Here is a 17093-nt window from a genome sequence, read left to right as displayed (position 1 = left end):
CAGAGTTCAAGGGCAGCATTTCTCTTTATTTTAGAAACGATCATGACCACACATACGGAAACACCACTTAGCATTAGGTGGAAAAAGTCACATAAAAACCACCCCCACCCCTTGGAACTCAGTGCCACATCCCCCACTGAGGTAGGGCTATGCCACTGCCCCGCCCCCCAGCTTAAACAACAAAACCCCTCCGGCCCACGTGGCCGGGAGTGGGGCTCCGGTGCTCAGTCGGACTTCTCCTTCTCCTTCATGTGTAAGAAGACGACGCTGAAGACGAAGAGGCCAGCCATCATGGAGAAGGCGCTGGCGTAGTAGGGGTAGGCCGAGGGGATGAAGCGCTCGTACTGTGTGTGCTGCAGCGGCCTCACGGACACCTGCCACAGGACAGACGGGACAGGCTGGCCACTCGGAAGCCCCGGCGAGGCACACGCTGGCTGAGAAAGGGCTGTGACCCTACTTACCTGAGTGGAAGAATACAGGTGTGTGTAGCCCAGCCGGTTGTAATCCACTTTAAACTGGAACACACCGTACACGTCCGGCAACTTGAACTGGACACTGTACTTGCCACCTGGGGAAGATGGACACAGGTGAGCAGGAGGGGTTCCTGTGGCCTTCGGAGAGCGAGCCGGGGGCGGGACTGTTTCCTGCAGCTTCTCTGTGGGCGGGGCTTTACCTTTCCTCTTCAGGAAGGTCCTCACGAAAGGGTCGATGCGGACAAACTCCAGCTGAATGTCGTCCCCATCAAAGGGGACCCACTTGCCATTGGAGAGCTGCTCGATGGCGATGCTGTACTCCTGAGATGAAAGGCCAGTTAGCCAGGGCCGGGCAGGGCCTGCAGGGGCCCCGCGTCCCCACTCACGAACCTGGCAGGCGCCGCTGAGACTTGTGAGAGCCTGGGCAGTGACTGAAGGCCCACGCTGCAGGCTCACCCCTCTGACTCCGCCCCCACACGGCGCTCCGCCCCCACACGGCGCTCCGCCCCTGGGCCGGGCCGGGCACGCACGGGCATCCCGGCTTCCACCTCCACTGTGCCCTGCCTTTCCCCACGTCTCCTGCCTGACTCTGGTCATCCTCAAACCTGACTCCAAGGCCATTTCTTTTGTGACCCCCACTCTCAGCAGAGTGAGTCAGCAAAGCCCCTCCCACTGCCACACCCCCACAGCAGAACCACACCTCCCCACAAGGTCTCCATCAGGACGTGGGTTTCTCCACGCCCAGCCTGACGTTGTCCAGGGCAGAAGTTAAAATGTTCCTCCTCACTTAGGCCCCTGAGGCCCGACACAGAGGTGGTCCATGAATGCTCTTGGGCCAGGGCCCTCCCTACAAGCTCTTACCACGAGGTCAGTGACGGTGTAAGCATTGGGCGGGGCTGTCTCGCCCACCCGATGGTGGGACACAGGCCCCACACGGAGGACACCTTCCTCTTTGAACACCCATCGCGAGAGGGCCACAGCGAGCTCGTAGTTGCCTGTCTGGGAATACCTGCAGAAGAGGGAACAGGAGAGGCTGGAACACCCGAACCACCTTCTTTCCAGTGGGAACACAAAAAAAGAAAGGACATGAGGTGGTGTAGCTTTGGGTGCCACCTATTCAGTAAGTGCACAAGCTGCGAAACATCTCTGGAGAAGCTGCCACTAGAAAAGTCTGGAATGCCAACCCCAGCCTTATAGCCACAAAATCAAGTCCTCAAATAATTTTAAAGCACCTGTAGATCTTAGCTTCTGACACTTTTTCCAAAAGCCTTCTTCCTCCCCACTGAGTCCTCCCCTCTGCACAGACCCACTACCCAGCCACATGGCCCCAAGGGCCCCAGCCCTACCTCTGGGAGCCAGGCGTGGCCTTCTGCACCGCTGAGTTGAAGAAGGCGTCACTGAAGAAGTCGAGGGAGCCGCTGAAGATGACCCGGGCATTGTTCCTGGCCTGGAGCCCAGCAATCAGGAGGGTGTTCTTCCCCACTGCGTGGGGGTACTGGGAACAACATGAGGCTGTCATCCCAGAGAACTGGGGCAAAGGACAAGCCTCGGGCCTCTAGGACAAGAGGGCAGCCGGCTAGACCTGAACAACGACCCCACCTGAGGCCAGAATCTGAGATAGCCCCCTGCCACCCACACCCCACTCCACCACTTCCCATCTCATCAGCCTCAGTGAAGCATGCGTTCCTGCTTAGTTCTCATCTTCAAATACAAAGGCACTTTGCCTCGGGGCCCAGGAGCTGGAGCCTCAAGGCTGCAAAGGCCCCTCACCTGGGTGATGGGCTTATCTGGGAAGAAGGAGTAAGAGGTGGAGGAGCCCGTCAGGATGTCCAGTACCAAAGGGTTGTCGGGGTCAGCCACCATCCTGCAGGAAGGAACGAGAACCGTCCGACTTGGAGCCCACGGGACCTGGGCCCCCAAGGGCCATCTCTTTGCCGGAATGAATCCTACTTTCTTCACAGCCGAACACTTAGCTCTCCTCTCACTGTAACTGAGGTCTGACTCATGTCATGAATTAACCTCATCCACATCCTCTGGAGGAAGGAATGTCCCCATGTAGTCACAAATCTGCTAGGTCCCTGACAAACGGGGCGACCGCCACCTCCCCCGGGCCTCTGCAGTCCTGTCCCTGGTCACTCACCCAACGCCCCGGAAGAGGACGGGATTCAGAGATGACTTCCCAACTATGGTCGGGGCCTTGAGCAGGTTCTCGGTGTCGGCCACGATGAGCGTGTGCTGCAAGAGCACAGGGAAGGGCAGCGGCGTCAGGGCAAGGTGCCCCGGTCCCTCCCGACGGCCTGGGGGCTTCCAGGCTGAGCTTTGCTAGGAGGGACTGAAACCTGGACGTCGACAGGACTGGTTACCTGGCCGAGGTCTGAGATGTCATAGTTGTGATGGTCAATGACAGCCGTTTTCTCCTCGTCAAACTCGATGCCACACTCACTGCCCAGCTCTCGGAGAGGGTCACCTACGTGGACCCAAGAGATGCCTGGCTGAGCCCTGACGGACAGGCCCTGGGCCAAGCCACATCACGTGTCCTGGCACCTCCACAGCTCCCTGTCCCGGTGGCTCCCAGGGCCCGCAGCGTCACCAGGCCGGGCTCAGCCCCAGCTGGGCTGCTGGACGAAGCACAGCAAAAGATGTCAACTCTCAACCCGAACTTCTGAACGAGAGGCGCTGGCCTTCTCCCGCCACAGACGCTCAGGGACCTGAGTTCTGCATGAACGCCCTTCGAAGCAAAGCGCCAGCTCTGCAGGCTGGACCTGGGTGGTCCCTCTTCCTTAGCACCTCACCGAGGACCCGCCCAATGCGGTTTATAAAGCTATCGGTACTGGAAGAAGATGAAGGGAGATTGGCCAGGAGTCGTTCGGGGTTGAAGCTAGGTGACGAGTACACAGGGCTCATTCTCTTCCCGCTTCTAAGCGTCTTGAACATTTTCCAATAGGAAACAAAACGAAAATCTGCCCAATGCTTTGGGCTCCATCAACTAGCGCCCCCTACTTGTCTCCTCTTTTTAAGGAAAGAGCCACCCAAAAAAATAAAAATGAAACAAAGGGGTAAAAAAAAAAAAAACAAAGAAAAAAACAGGGTTCCCAGCCCATAAAAGGACCCGCATCTCAGTGGCGCTGGGGACAGGGCAGGGGGGACAGGATGGCTTTGTAGTCCCTCGCTCACACCCAGTGAGTGCCAATGTGGCCGCTTCCCAGAGGCGTGGCAGAAAGCCCCAGAACCTCTGGGTTCAGACTTACCGATGTCTGAGCTGGCAGCTACCAGGACACTGCCTCCACCGTCAATAAAGGTGCTGATGGTCTCCACGTTGATGTTGCCTCCAAAATCTGAAAGGGGCGCCAGACTCAGTGACCCAGAAGGCTGCTCTCACGCTCCTCCGACACCTGGGCGGGCGGCAGGCGGGCAGCCCACCAGCCACAGTCGGTGGCGGGACAGCGCCCTCTGGCGGCCCAAAGGAGAGGGACGCTTACAATGTGCACGCCCTGATAGAGGGCAATCCTCTCCTTTCCCACGGCGATGATCCAAAAGTAATGGCCCAAATTCATACATTTTGAGAAGTATAAACCAAACAGTCAAACACCCGATTTTAGCTGTCCGGTTATTCACACACTTCAAGTCACATAGAACACATCTGTTTAGAAATGCTGCCTTTTCCCACTCACATCATGAAACAATTTCACTCAAGCTCATCGCCTGCACCTTCCCAGCCACTCTGAGGCTCTCACAGTTGCCAGGAGCCCATCGGCCTCCCGTCCAAGGCGCCGGAGAAGAGCCCTTCTGAATCCAGGCCGACGCTGTCTGTCACCAAGACCGAGGCGGTGTTCATCTGCCCGACACGTGTCGGGTGTTTTCCTAGTGATCCCACAGGTTTACATCCATCGTCGCCATAACAGAAGCACTTCACGTGCAATTCATTTTTAAAGATTTTATTTATTTACTTGTTTATTTTCAGAGAGGAGGAGGAGGAAGGGAGAAGGAAAGGGAGGGAAACTGATGTGCGAGAGAAACACTGATTGGTTGCCTGCTGCACTCCCAAAACAGGGGACCTGGCCCCCAACCCAGACAGATGCCCTGACTGGGAATCGAACCAGCAACCCTTCGCTCCACGGAAAGACGCCCAACCCATTAGCCATGCTGGTCAGGGATCTATTGGTTTTTTTCAGTGATCTCCAAAATTTCCAACGTTGGGAATTGTGAGATCATGCCCCTTTTTGGTCAGTTTGGTCAGATGACTACCCTAAGCATCCAAAACTAGCTGTAAAAATCTGAATATGAGAATGGGCCTCTTTTCTGAGGTAATTTTCACAAAACAGACAAACGAAAGCATCTTGTGCCTGGGGACCCAACCCCTCCTCCCACATCTACAAAGCCGTCTGTCTACTCTCCCACAGAGATGCCACGCAGAGTCTTAGGCAAGTCAAAAATAGCTCCTTGGTATAGTGCAGTGGCCCCCTTAGGGGCAATCTCTGGACCCTTCTGCTGTCACAAGGGATGCAACTACTGCCATCTCGTGGGGAAAGGCCCGAGATGCCACTAAGCATCCCACAGTACACAGGACGGCACAACCAAAAATTATCCAGCCCAAAATGTCAAGGGTACGCCCTGGCTGGTGTGGCTCAGTGGACTGAGAGTCGGCCTGCAAACCAAAGGGTCGCTGGTTCCATTCCCAGTCAAGGCACATGCCTGGGCTATGGGCCGGGTCCCTAGTAGGGGGCACACAAGAGGCAACCACGCACTGTTGTTTCTCTCTCTCTTTCTCCCTCCTTCCCTTCTAAAAGTAAATAAAATCTCTTTAAAAAAAATCAAGAGTGCCAGCGTTTAAGTGAAGACACCCAGGCTCAAACCTAGGCAATCCCGTCACCTCCCCAGGCCCATTTCCCGCCGATAAAAAGGGCTCCGATTTTCCGGGTAGAAAGGATGTGTATGGATCCTTCTTCAGGAGCCATTTCTTTGCTGAATACGACTTGGGAGCTTCCTGATCCCACAGAGGCCACGGAACCCACTGGCCCCCGTGAAGGAAGCCAGGCTGGTGTTCTCACTCCTGTGGGGGCTCCCAGTGGTCCCAGGACCACAGAAGGGCCCTTGGAGCAGGGGCCGGTCCCTGACCCCAACCACGACCCGCTCCGGCAGAGACGGGCCTTCTCCCCAGGAGCGCATGAAGGAACTGCGGCAGCATTTCCCAAGCGTGGGACTCACTCCGCCAGGGGCACACGACGTGACAATGGGACGAGGGGCAGGGCTTTAAGTGACACTGAATCTCAGAGAGAGAGAGAGAGCGTGCTCCTCGTCATCAGAAAGAATGTCTCAGCGAGATGCTTGTCTAGAACACTTCCCTCACTCTGACTAATCTCCTCTCGTAGGAAGAAGCCCGACTCCAAGCCTCCTGCAGGGAACGGAGTCTGGCTGCAACTGGGCGCTGTGTTTGCCTTACTTACGGCCACCTTCCACTGCGAGCAGGGTGACGCTGCCTGCCCTTTCCGCTGCGGCGAGACTGGGGTCGTTACTGGCTTCCTTTTAAATGTTGCTTTAGTTTTTAAAAAGCAAGTCCATTTGAAAAAAAATACTAATTAGCACAGGAGACGTGGAACAGGGTACAAATCAGGAAGGCAGCACAGAAAGCCGGCGAAGATTCATGGAAAGCACTGTCGTCTTACGCTCTGACCTGCCTCCCCTCCTGCTCAGCGATGCTCCCCACCCCGCCCACAACTCAGAGGGTGCGCTCACTCAGGGTTTGCAACTCATTCCGAGACCCTGTCCTTATTTTGTCCCAGGCACACTGACAGAATCCAGGCTCTCTGTCACCGCCCAGGACCCCTTCCAGAGCCCCAGCAGCAGGAGTTTGGCAAACGCCAGTGAACCTGTGGAAGGCTCCTTTCGCCTGCCCAGTAACTTGATGGTTTTCACTTACAGAACCTGGGGTCACTTCCACCCAACTACACCTGCTTCCAAAAGTCAATTCCAAAGGCACGTTTCTGGGGGGCCGGGGGTGGGGGGTAACATGGTAAGTGATGGGAACCTAGAGAAAAATACTTCAGGGACCTGGCTGGGCCCGACCACACACGAACTACAGAAAATACAGCAGCTGCCCACAAAGTGCAAGACTGCCTAAGCTTCGCCAGCTGATGGCAGGGACAGCAGCAGCCCTATTCTACCTCATCAGGGACAACCTGAGTCCTCTGAGAAAAAGATAAGCTGAGGCCGTTAAAGAAGAGAAGGACTAGGATGCTCGCCAAGAAGCACGGCAGAGAGAAACGGCCAAAGGGACTGGGGGTGCTTAGTCTGGAGGAGAGACAGCTGAACAGGCTATGATTGCGAGCAGGCTCTGCCTGTAAACACAGTGAGCACGAGACTCATTCTCCAAGGCCTGCAGAGTAACAGGGACCCCCGCTTCCTCCTCCTCCCCCTGGATAAAGTAGGAAACAGCAGACAAATTCCACTTTAACACAAGAACTTCTTAACACAGCTGTCCAGTGGCGGGGTGGACTGCCTGTGAGATACTAAGCTCTCTGTCACAGGAAAACTAAAGTAGGAACTGGATAATGTAGTCAAGATACTCATTCTGTTCAGTCACCCCCAGCCCTCTGGTGGACTCCAGATGTATCCACTCAGCCTCAAATAGGGGCAGGCTACAGAGTCACCACAGTTGTTTTCAGGCTGTGAACTATGAATCCACCTGAATTCTTTTTTTTTTTAAAAAAGATTCCATTTATTCATTTTTAGAGAGAAGGAAAAGGAGGGAGAAAGACAAGGAGAGAAACGGCGATTGGTTGCCTCTAGCATGCCCCCAACTAGAACCCCAACATGGCCCAGAACCCAGGCACGTGTCCTGACTTGGGAATCGAACGGCCAACCTTTCTGTCCTCAGGCTGGCGCTCAATCCACTGAGCCACACCAGCCAGGGCTCCACCTGCGTTTTTAAGTTCAAGGGCCACACACCTCTTTACAGCACTCCGTATTAATAGCATGCCACTTCCTCTTTCCACACAGGACGGCCCACCTAGGGGTTCTCCATCTTTCCTATCCGTCACTTCACAAAACAATTCACTTCTCAGATTAGCAGGGCCCGAGGCTCTTTGGTCTGTGGCAACACTTGACCCTACAATCCTCAACTGTGTCTTTTAGAAAGGAGATGTGCTCTGCTGAGCCCAGGTTAGAAGTTAACATGTTCCTGTCACTGGCAACAGCTGCGGCCATCCCATGACCCAGAACATGCCCAGGATCCAGAAGAAAGCGACAGATCGGTCCCAAGCCTCCAATCCCCGTTCTGGGGAAGACGCGCAGCCCTTACCTTCTACCGAGGGGGAGAAGATGATGAGATTGTCATAGAGAAACTCCCCGTACTTAATGAGGGACAGGCTGGGGTCATCTGCGGTCTTGAATGTGAGTTCAAAGCCCCGATCTGGACAAGGAGAAGACAGGGAACTGAAGCAGGCGGGACGCAAAGGGAAACCGCCGTTGCAGAGATCACGACCACCTCCCGTCACCCACAAGCGACAGACCAGACCTGGGCAGCCCGCTCGTGGACCTTTCAAACCCCGGATTCTCGCCCGTCGTCCCCTCGGACTCCTGACTCACCCTTCAGACTCCGAAAAAAAAGCGAATGCGTCTCCCGCAGGTTGAGGTTGTCCAGCAGCACTAAAGTGCGGGGACCGCTGGCGCAGACTGGGAGGAGCGAGTACAGCAGCAGCAGTGGCGGCAGCAGCAGCTGCAGCCACAAAATGGACCGAGCAGGAGCACTGACACCACGCTCCATCTTTTTACTCCTGCAAAAGAACCCGAGCACCTGGACACCGGAAGTACCCCGTCTAAGGCTGCCCAATCGCTGCTCCGGGTTGTGGTGTCCCACCGGAAGTGATCTGGGTACGACGGTGCCGGTGTCCGGGTGCCCCGGCTCTGACTGTAAAATTCAGAGGAACTACCGAAAGTACCGTTGTAGCAGGTACCTCTGAATTGTATTGGCGGATGGGGGACGCGGCTCCGCCCCCCCAAAGCAAATGGCTCAATCCTAGAGAGACAGCTCTGCAGGCGCGACCAATCAGCAGGGATCTTCAACAGTATGGCCGCGCCCTGCTTGATTGTATTATTGCGTCCCAATCGGAACTGCAGTGGCCGTGGCTCCCCAGAATCAGCTCTTCAGTCCTCACTGGTCAAGGACAGACTCAGGACTAGGAAGCAGGCCCCACCTCCACCTCCATCTCCAGAGAGGAAGGAGTTGGAAAAGTAAGAACAGGGACATTTTATCTCCTGCGGCTTCCGGGCCCAGGGGCCTTGGCACGGGTCTGTGCTGCCCTGCCTGCTGTCCCACGCTGGAGATAGCGTGAGAAGGCAGTGGACTCGCCTAGCGATTAAAAAACTCTGGGTTTATTCCCAAGCTCCGCCTGCCACTAGCACTTTTACTCGCGGGTTTCACTTCTCTCCAGGCCACTTCCTAGGCTGAAAATAAAAATAGCCAGAAGCAGCTCTCCTACTCATCTGTGTGCCTTTGGAACAGCCCTGGGCTCTTGGGCGGACCGGAGCAGGTTTTAAAGCGCTAGTGCAGGGCTAAGCTGAGCAACCACTTAGTAATGCAGGCTCCCACCCCTTCTAAATGGATACACGTTTAGGGCTCACCTCAGACCCTGCCTCAGTCCCATCACAGTCTTAAGTTAAAGCTACCGCAAGAAACTGCAAGACTTCGCCTCCAACGCAGACCCGATGCTGCCAAACTTACGAGTGTGCCGCAGTTCAAGGACACCCACAGGCTTTCACTCTCAGGTCCTCCCCTACACTCATCCCTGCAGCCTCATCCTCCTTAGTCCCTGCTCAGGACTTATCTGGAGTAGGTCTCCTCCAGCTTTAGCGCATCCTCAGCTTCCCCACCTCCTGTCATTTGCTCATGTAGCTCCCTCTGCTGGGACCCCCCTCACCATACTCCTGTCTTAAGCCTCCCAGACATTCTCCCCATCTTTTATGAGAGCCCCACCCCAAACATGTTGCTCCCTTCAAAAGGGTATTTTGTTTCCCATGAAGCCTGATCCCACTTCCTCGTACTCAAAGCAGATTGCAGCCTGCCTCAGGTTAGCCTCATCTCCACAATTACCTAAGCACCCTGCAGCTGCCCCAGCTTCTCCAGGATATGAGCTCCTTGGCCCAGGCACGTGGCTTGTAGCATATACCACAGTAATTAAAATACAGAGGAGGAGGAATGCCGGGCTGACACAGAGCACCTGCTATGTACCCGAACTTTAGACACGAACTCATTTTAACTTCACATTAACTCTGTGGGGTGGGCGTTACCCCGTTTCACAGATGAGGCTCGGAGTGACATGAGACTCAGCACCCAAGGCCGAACCTCTTCCCTCAGAGTGTGAGCCCCTCCCATGGGGCTGGTCTGGGCTACCACGGGCAAGGGGAAGGGTGCATCGTAGGTTGTTGGGGTGGCCTGGGTTCATTCTGGCCAGCGAGGACACCCAGTTCCAGCACAGCCCCAGAGGGGTGACAGAACCTGGGCCTCCTCTGGGCCTCAGCAAGACATGACCTGTTTTCTATAGCAAAGGCTCTGCTTTCCAGGGTCACAGATCCCTTGAAAATCTAATGACAGCTCAGATGCTTTCCCCAGGAAAAAGCACTTGTACTCACAGTTGCAGGGAGCAGCAGAAAGTTTGGAGCCTGTTTGTTTTAAAGGCCTCAGATACTTAGGAAACTTACTCCAGAAAGAGCTTCCCCTTGGAGGCCAAGCAGGAAGGGGCACCAGTGACACTGTCAGAGAATCAGGGAAGGGGCGCTTGTAGGTAAAAGACAGTTTATTAGGGCAGCTTAAGGTGGAGTGGCCTCCTTGAGCCACAGACCAGCCAGGAGTGGGCAGCAGGGGACAGCTGCTTCAGGCCATGGACACCCGTCCTGCAGGGCTGCCCCCAGGAAGTGGGCCACGTGGATGGAGGCACCAGTTTCAGTCACCAGCATGTCAAGCTTGATCCACATGGAAGTTGCTGCCCATTCTGTCGGGGCTGCTAGCGCAGGCCTGGAGGCAGAGCTGAGACTCCTGAGCCCACCGAGGCGCCAAACAGCACTGGTGGTCATGAGTGGCAGGCTGTGGCAGGTAAGCAGATGGAAATACTGACATGGTGTTGAGAGCTGGAGTGGGCCCTTCTGAGGACGGTCTAGCCTCCGAGGGGCTCCCGCCCCAGGCAGAAGTGGGCTCTCAGGGAACAGGGAAGGGAATTTGTCTTCCCAGGACAAGAGTCCCCTCCAGTGTCCTGGTCACTACAGGCAGGTGGGAGGAGGCCCAGCTGGGGCTGCCCTGCAGGGCCTGGCAGTCTTACAGAAGCCCAGACACAGGGCAGCAAGCAGTCGTGTTCACAGGGGCTCACTGCCAAAGCTACTCTTGCTTTTCTTACGCTTGGCCTTGGTGAAGGGGATGTCGAGAGACTCAAGGCGGAAGGGTCGGGGCTGGGGCATTTCGGGGGCCTGGGCAGGTGGGATGGCAGAGCTGTTGTTGAGTGGGGAGCTGAGGCCTGGTGGTGAGCTGTGACGTGCTGTGGAGAAGAGACCAGAGGCCCTGGTAAGCCGGGAGTGCAGGGTATGGAGAGAAGGCGCTGTGTGTAGGTAGAGAACCGGGCCCAGCACCCACCCAGCCAGAGGCCCTGGTTGCACAGCTAGGATCTCAAGTTCTAAGCCTCTGCTCTGGGTGAGGCTCCAGACCTAGCACTATGTCTGTGTCCAAAGGGTTTGGGCTGGGATGCAGCCTGGGAATCTCAAGCCAGACAAGTCTGGGTTCAAAGCCCAGTTCCACCACTTCCTAGAAGTACGGACTCACTTGGATCTAAGCATTCTGACTAATGTAACCCCTCAGTGGTGTTTTTTTCAGGAACAAGTTTCCCTTATTTTACAAAGTTAAGTTATCAAAAGCAGCCAATCGGAGCTTTGGACCAGCCTGAGACATTTCTTAAGGCCACCCTGAGCCCTGCCAAAGATGCCTGGCTGAGCTCTCCGAGGCTCAGTCCCCTCATCTGCAGCATGGGCCCAACACCAGATTCTCAGCTGATATTAGTTTATTTCCTTTTCCCTTCTTCTTCTTCAACTCCACCCACTCTGTCTCTTCAATAACCTCAGTGGAGAACTGAGATGTACTTTTCACTGATGTTTCATTGGAAGCTCTGTGGTCTTTCAGTTTTAAAAACAGAAGAATGAAATGATTTTCAGTTCTTGCTTTTGAAAGTGTTTTGCTCTGAGAAGGGTGGAAATGGGAGGGAGGTGGGAGGATGGGGGGTGGGACGGGATGGGAGTNAGATTCTCAGCTGATATTAGTTTATTTCCTTTTCCCTTCTTCTTCCTCAACTCCACCCACTCTGTCTCTTCAATAACCTCAGTGGAGAACTGAGATGTACTTTTCACTGATGTTTCATTGGAAGCTCTGTGGTCTTTCAGTTTTAAAAACAGAAGAATGGAATGATTTTCAGTTCTTGCTTTTGAAAGTGTTTTGCTCTGTGGTCCTGTCTGCCCGCTCTTGGCTCCGTAGCGGAGCGTCATGATACTGGCCCAGAGCAGTGCACCCCCACGGCAGGGCCCTGAGCAGGGTGCTGTGGCCCGGCGTGTGTGACAGAGGCAGATGAATGGAACAGTGCGTCTCCCCCAGGAGACCGAGGGATAGAGCAAAGGGGAGAGTGTGTGTTGAGCAGCTACTATGTACCAGGCTCTGGGCTGTGCCGTCTTCCCATTTCATTTCACCTGATCCTGAGAGGCAGATGCATCCCCTCATTTAATAGCTGAGGAAAACTGAGGCTCTTCATGGGAGGGAGAAAGGGGTTTCCAACCCAGGCTGTCTGACTCCAAACCCACCCCATCATTCCCCTCCCAGCAGGCAGTGGGCCTGGGCGGTTCTCGGGGAGGGAGAAGAGGGCGAGAGGAGGGCAGGCACTCACCGAGGCTCTTCATGGGATCCGTGCTGAGGATCTGGCTGGCCCGCTTGGGCCGAAAGTAGTTACTGGCAATATTTTCACTGTCGCTCCGACTGAGCATCACCTTGTAACGGTCTTCTTCCTGCTGAGATTCCAAGTCCTCATGGGTAAGAACCCTTATTTGTGCAATTCGTATGTGGGCCCCCACCCAGGGCCCAGCAGCCTCTGTGTGAGGCTGATGATCATTGGAAGTGGCATCTCGGTTTTTACCGCCAAGAACTGTTCTTTTTCAGCACTGTCACGGACTGGCTTTCTTCACCTCGAATCTCTTCCTTCAGGGAACTATCCTCTTCCCACTGTCCTGGCAGGGTGATCATTTACAGTGCCCTAATACCACCCCCTACCCACCTGCCTACCCACTCCCTGGCCACACAGCTGGACGTGTGACCCAGTCTGGACCAGTCACAGAACTACATCTTCTGGACATACTCCTTGGTCCAAGAGTAGGCCCACAGCCAGGACAGAAGAGATCAGAACCACTCCCCACATGTGGTCTGGGATGCTCTAAGAGGCCCTTCCTGTTGGGTCACTAATTGCTGGCAGCCATCTTTCCTGCCTTCCTCACATGGAGAAAGCCTGCCTGAGTCCGGAGCTAGAATATTAGAGGAAGCAGAACCCTGACTGTGTGAGCCCCTAGATCCAGCCATGCCTGAAACTGATGTAAATTCCTCACTTTGCTTATGATTGTTTGCTTTGAGTAACTATCACCAGGAAATGTGGTCCCAGGTTAAAAATGTTTTTTTCAGGAACAACTCCCCACTTTTTGCGTGGCTTTGCCAGTAAAGGTGTGTTCTGAGTGGGTGTCCAAAATATCTGTAAGGTTTCGGGCAGGGGTCAGCAAACTGTGGTCCATGGGCCAGATCTGCCCACAGACTGCTTCTGTGAAGTTTCACTGGAACTCAGCCACGGCCATTCATTTACGTATCACATGTGGCCCACTAGGCCTGAAATGTCACTGCCTGGTCCTTCACAGAAGAGGATGCTGACCTCTGCTTTAAGGACATGTATTCCTGTTGTAACAAAACGTGGGGGTATGAGAGTAAAGTGAGGTCAGAATCCCAATGACTCTGTGTGGGCTCTTTACAGGCCGTTTTGGTTCGGGGATGCCGGCCAGACCCAGGGAACCAAGTGCACTGTTGGGCCTCTGGGATTCAAGCCGAAGCTTCTGTCCTTCACCGGCTGACCTGACCCACCCACTTCCACTCTGGTCTTTGTGACCACAAGGGGCTTTGAATGAAGGCCAGGGGCAGCTGAGGGCCTAGGTGCCGACCGAGTTATACAGAAAGGACCCAGGCTCGGCCACTTGCTTTAATCCAGTTCCCCGCTGTAATGACCCACTGCTCCTGGGGCCCAGCCCCGGCCCCCCATCCCGGAGGCCTCACCATTCCAGGCTCGCCACCGTTGTCTGCTGCAGAGGTTTTGCAGACTGGTTTGTTCTGTGGGCCTGTCGAAACTGTCAGGAGACAACAAAACCTGAAGTCACTGCTGCTCTTTTCGGGGCAAGAGGGACAAGGTGGGCCGCAGCGCTCTCCCCCGACGGGGTGGGGGTCAGGCCTGGCTCAGCCTTGGAGCCAAAGCGGGGACACTTCCCGGCCCGAGCAAAGGGGCAACACAACAGGAGGGCTCAGACGCCGAAGAAGCCATTCCCAGGCTTCCCGGCAAGGCAGCAGGTTGGTGGGGCAGGAGGAAGGCTGCTGCTGCCCCGAGTTTCAGCGGGGGTGGTGGCAGGGGCCCAAAACATCAGAGACGAGGAACCTGGACAAATACTCTGATCAGGGGGAGAATGGGTGGGGGCCTGGGGAAGTAGCTGCCTACTGCCCTCTGAATGGGCAGAGCCCTCGAGGTAGCTGCAGAAAGAGCCATTGTAAGTCTGGCCTTACTCTGAGACTCAGTAGAGACGGAGGGGCCTTTGAGATCCCTTTATCCAACCTTTTCCTTGTGAAGATCAGAGGACGGAGGCCCAGAAAGGCACAGTGACCATCACAAGGTCGCATAGGAGATCAGTGGCAAAAGCATAAGTTGAACCAGGCCTGAAACTGACTGGCTCATTTCCATCCCCGGCCCAGCCCCTCTCTGGGGATGGTGACTGGGGATGAGGCGCCTACACTCCCTGTGACCGCACTTCCTGGTCCCGGCCTTCGAAGGACGGTTACAGGGTGAAATGGTGATGGTCACAATAGTGATTAAACGTTCCAGAAACATGAGACGTGCCAGGCATGGCTCGAAGGGTTTTACGTGTATTAACACCCTTAATGGTATTAACCATTTTAAGCCACCCAGTAATCTTTAAGGAAGGTGCTGTTATGACTGCCCATTTCACAGAGAGGGCACCGAGTCCCCAAGAGGTCACCGAGTCCCCAAGAGGTCACACAGGGAGTGGTGGAGCCACAATTCCAACCCACATCTGTCTGACTCAGAACACACCACTCTCTCATGTCCCCATGTTTTAGAATGTCGGGGTCACGTGTCCCCTTCACCCACGGCCAGCAGGACGAGGCCCACAGCTCCCTGTCAGTCTGCAAAGTGGCCAAGTGTGAAGGCGGTGAGGGAGGGCCGAGGGCATAGCCGGGCTCCTGACCTACGGGGAGGCTGGTTTTCACGATGACGGGCTCGGGGATCTTCCAGAAGCCGCTGTCCTCGTCCCAGCAGGCCTCGCGCCTGATCTTCTCCAGGTTGCTGTAGTTGCAGTCGCGGCGGATCAGGGGCTGCACCTGCTCCAGGAGCTGCTGGAACAGCATGAAGTCGCGTTCCTGCCGGCGGATGGTGGCCAGGTAGTCGATCTTCTCGAGCTCAAACTCCGACTGCAGGTCTTTGATCTCCACCTCCGCTGCCCGAAGCTGAAAACGCAGCATGGCGAGCCGTGCGCGGGCAACGCACTGAGACATTTCCCCATCTGTCCACCCACCCTCCCATCCCCCAACTGCCCGTCCACCAGCTGTTCACCATCTGCTCACTGGTCCACTTGTTCATCCATTCTTAGCTCCATGTCTCCCCACCATCCTTCCTTCCATCCCCTCACTCACTCCCCTCGCCACCCAGCACTTAAATGAGCACCTACTGCGCCCCCCACCCTGCAGACAGCAGAAGTTCATCATCAACCCCCACTGCCAGCCCTCCAGTCACTACCCCTCACTCATACATTTTATTCAGGAGCCTGTCGGCAGGCTCCACACATCGCGACTGTCACCACGGTGCTCAAAGATCTGAGAAATGTACACATTCTCTTGCTAAAGGGGGCAGCAGGCAAAAACTGTCAGGCTCAGCCATCCCTGCCTTCCCGGGTCCACAATACTGTCACAATGTGACCGCCATTGGACCAGTCAGACCCACCTTGATCTGTCCATAGCCTCTGGGTTATTTTGACCTCCTGCCCAGTCTGCCACACCAGCCCTCCACTCCCTCCCAAGCACAAGTGACTCTTGACTCCAACAGTAACCCTAAGACTCACTGGTGCACAGCCTACTTCCTCACACACCAGGTAAAGAAGGAGGTTTTAAAGTTATGGGGATGAAAATCACATATAACTTGCCCTGGTCAGTGTGGCTCAGTGGGTTGGGGCATCATCCCATAAACCAGAGAGTCATGGGTTCAATTCCTAGTCAGGGCACATGCCTGGGTTGCGGGTTCCACCCCAGCAGGGGTCATATGAGAGGCAGCTAATCAATGTTTCTCTCCCTCTCTCCCTCCCCCCCTGCCCCTCCATCTAAAAATCAATAAGCATGTCCTCAGATGAGGATTAAAAAAAATTGTATGTAAGCAACTGAGAACAGAGGCCACCGGGTTGGACCCAGGGAGCCATCAGGGTGGGGCAGATCACGAGGGCTTCAACTCAGTGAGTGGGGCTCCATTTCTCAAGCTGGGTAGTAGACACACGGGGTTTGCAGTAATAATCTTTATACATTTTTGTACATCTGGGTCATTTTCAAGGGTTTTTACAATACTTTCGCTGAGATGTAATTCACATGTCTTACATTCACCTAGAGTGTACAGTTCGGTGGATTTTAGAATATTCAGACACGTGCAACTATTATCCCAATTCTAGAACATTTCATCACCCCAGAGAGACCCCAGACTCGTTCATCATCCCCGTTTCTCCCCAACCCCAGCCCTAGGCAACCACCAACCCGCGCTCCATCTGTGGATTCCGGACACTTCACATACGGGGGACTGGACACTGTGTGGCCTTCCTGTCTGGCTTCTCCCACTTGACACAGTGTTTTCAAGGCCCTTCCGTGTTATACTATGTATCAGCACCTCGTTCTTTTTACGGCCAAATAATACCCCTGGGTGAATATGCTCCATTTTTTCACATTCATGGCTGTTCCCACTCTGGGCCATGATGAATTACGCTGCTGTGAACATTAGGGTACACGGTTTTGTGCGGACGCATTTTCCTTTCTCTGGGGTGTAACTGCTGAGTCCTGTGGACACATCGCATTCAGCCAATGGAGGACCTGCCAGACGGTTTCCCACAGAGACTGCGCCAGGTCACGGTCCCACTGGCAGAGCCTGGGGGCTGTTTCTCCACGCCGCCCCCCCCAAGTTTGTGATCCTCTGACTATATTTGTTAAGCTGCCTAGGGGGCGTGAGACGCTATCTCATTGGGTTTTCCATTCTAAAAAGTGATGCTGAGCATTGTTTCATGCGGTCACCAGCCATTCGTGTATCTTCCCTA

At 54.9% G+C, this 17093-nt stretch overlaps 2 protein-coding genes across 2 annotated transcripts in view; both read right to left on the bottom strand.

The window, feature by feature from the left end:
- Nucleotides 1–9: 9 nt before the first annotated feature.
- On the bottom strand, nt 10–8375 carry DDOST (dolichyl-diphosphooligosaccharide--protein glycosyltransferase non-catalytic subunit). Its single transcript, XM_037033029.1, has 11 exons — nt 8058–8375; nt 7771–7881; nt 3722–3808; nt 2837–2940; nt 2614–2708; nt 2244–2337; nt 1820–1968; nt 1335–1482; nt 674–794; nt 462–568; nt 10–374 (listed from the first exon to the last, which is right to left on the bottom strand). Exons 1-11 carry the CDS (start codon nt 8233–8235, stop codon nt 225–227), a joined length of 1344 nt encoding a protein of 447 aa, XP_036888924.1. The 5' UTR covers nt 8236–8375; the 3' UTR covers nt 10–224.
- Nucleotides 8376–10158: 1783 nt separating this feature from the next.
- The window catches only part of KIF17 (kinesin family member 17), a 41178-nt gene continuing 34243 nt past the window's right edge, over nt 10159–17093 (bottom strand). The window contains 4 exon segments of the mRNA XM_037032942.1: nt 10159–10996; nt 12383–12503; nt 13801–13871; nt 14997–15255. Of these exon segments, the coding sequence (XP_036888837.1) occupies nt 10818–10996; nt 12383–12503; nt 13801–13871; nt 14997–15255 (630 nt within the window). The 3' untranslated portion in view covers nt 10159–10817.

This window comes from Sturnira hondurensis, unplaced genomic scaffold (genome assembly GCF_014824575.4).
Source record: "Sturnira hondurensis isolate 20B ecotype Veracruz unplaced genomic scaffold, ASM1482457v3 Scaffold0021555, whole genome shotgun sequence".
NCBI lineage: Eukaryota > Metazoa > Chordata > Mammalia > Chiroptera > Phyllostomidae > Sturnira > Sturnira hondurensis.
The sequence above is the reverse complement of the archived record's forward strand: the minus strand, read 5'-3'. Positions and strand labels throughout refer to the sequence as shown.

Excerpts from the sequence above, each read along its gene's own strand:
- DDOST (XM_037033029.1), bottom strand. The coding sequence starts at position 8,235 with ATGGAGCGTGGTGTCAGTGCTCCTGCTCGGTCCATTTTGTGGCTGCAG. Across the intron at positions 1,483-1,819 it reads GCCACGCCTGGCTCCCAGAG|GTATTCCCAGACAGGCAACT; the intron begins GTAGGGCTGGGG and ends CCTCTTCTGCAG. Across the intron at positions 795-1,334 it reads ACACCGTCACTGACCTCGTG|GAGTACAGCATCGCCATCGA; the intron begins GTAAGAGCTTGT and ends CTTTCATCTCAG.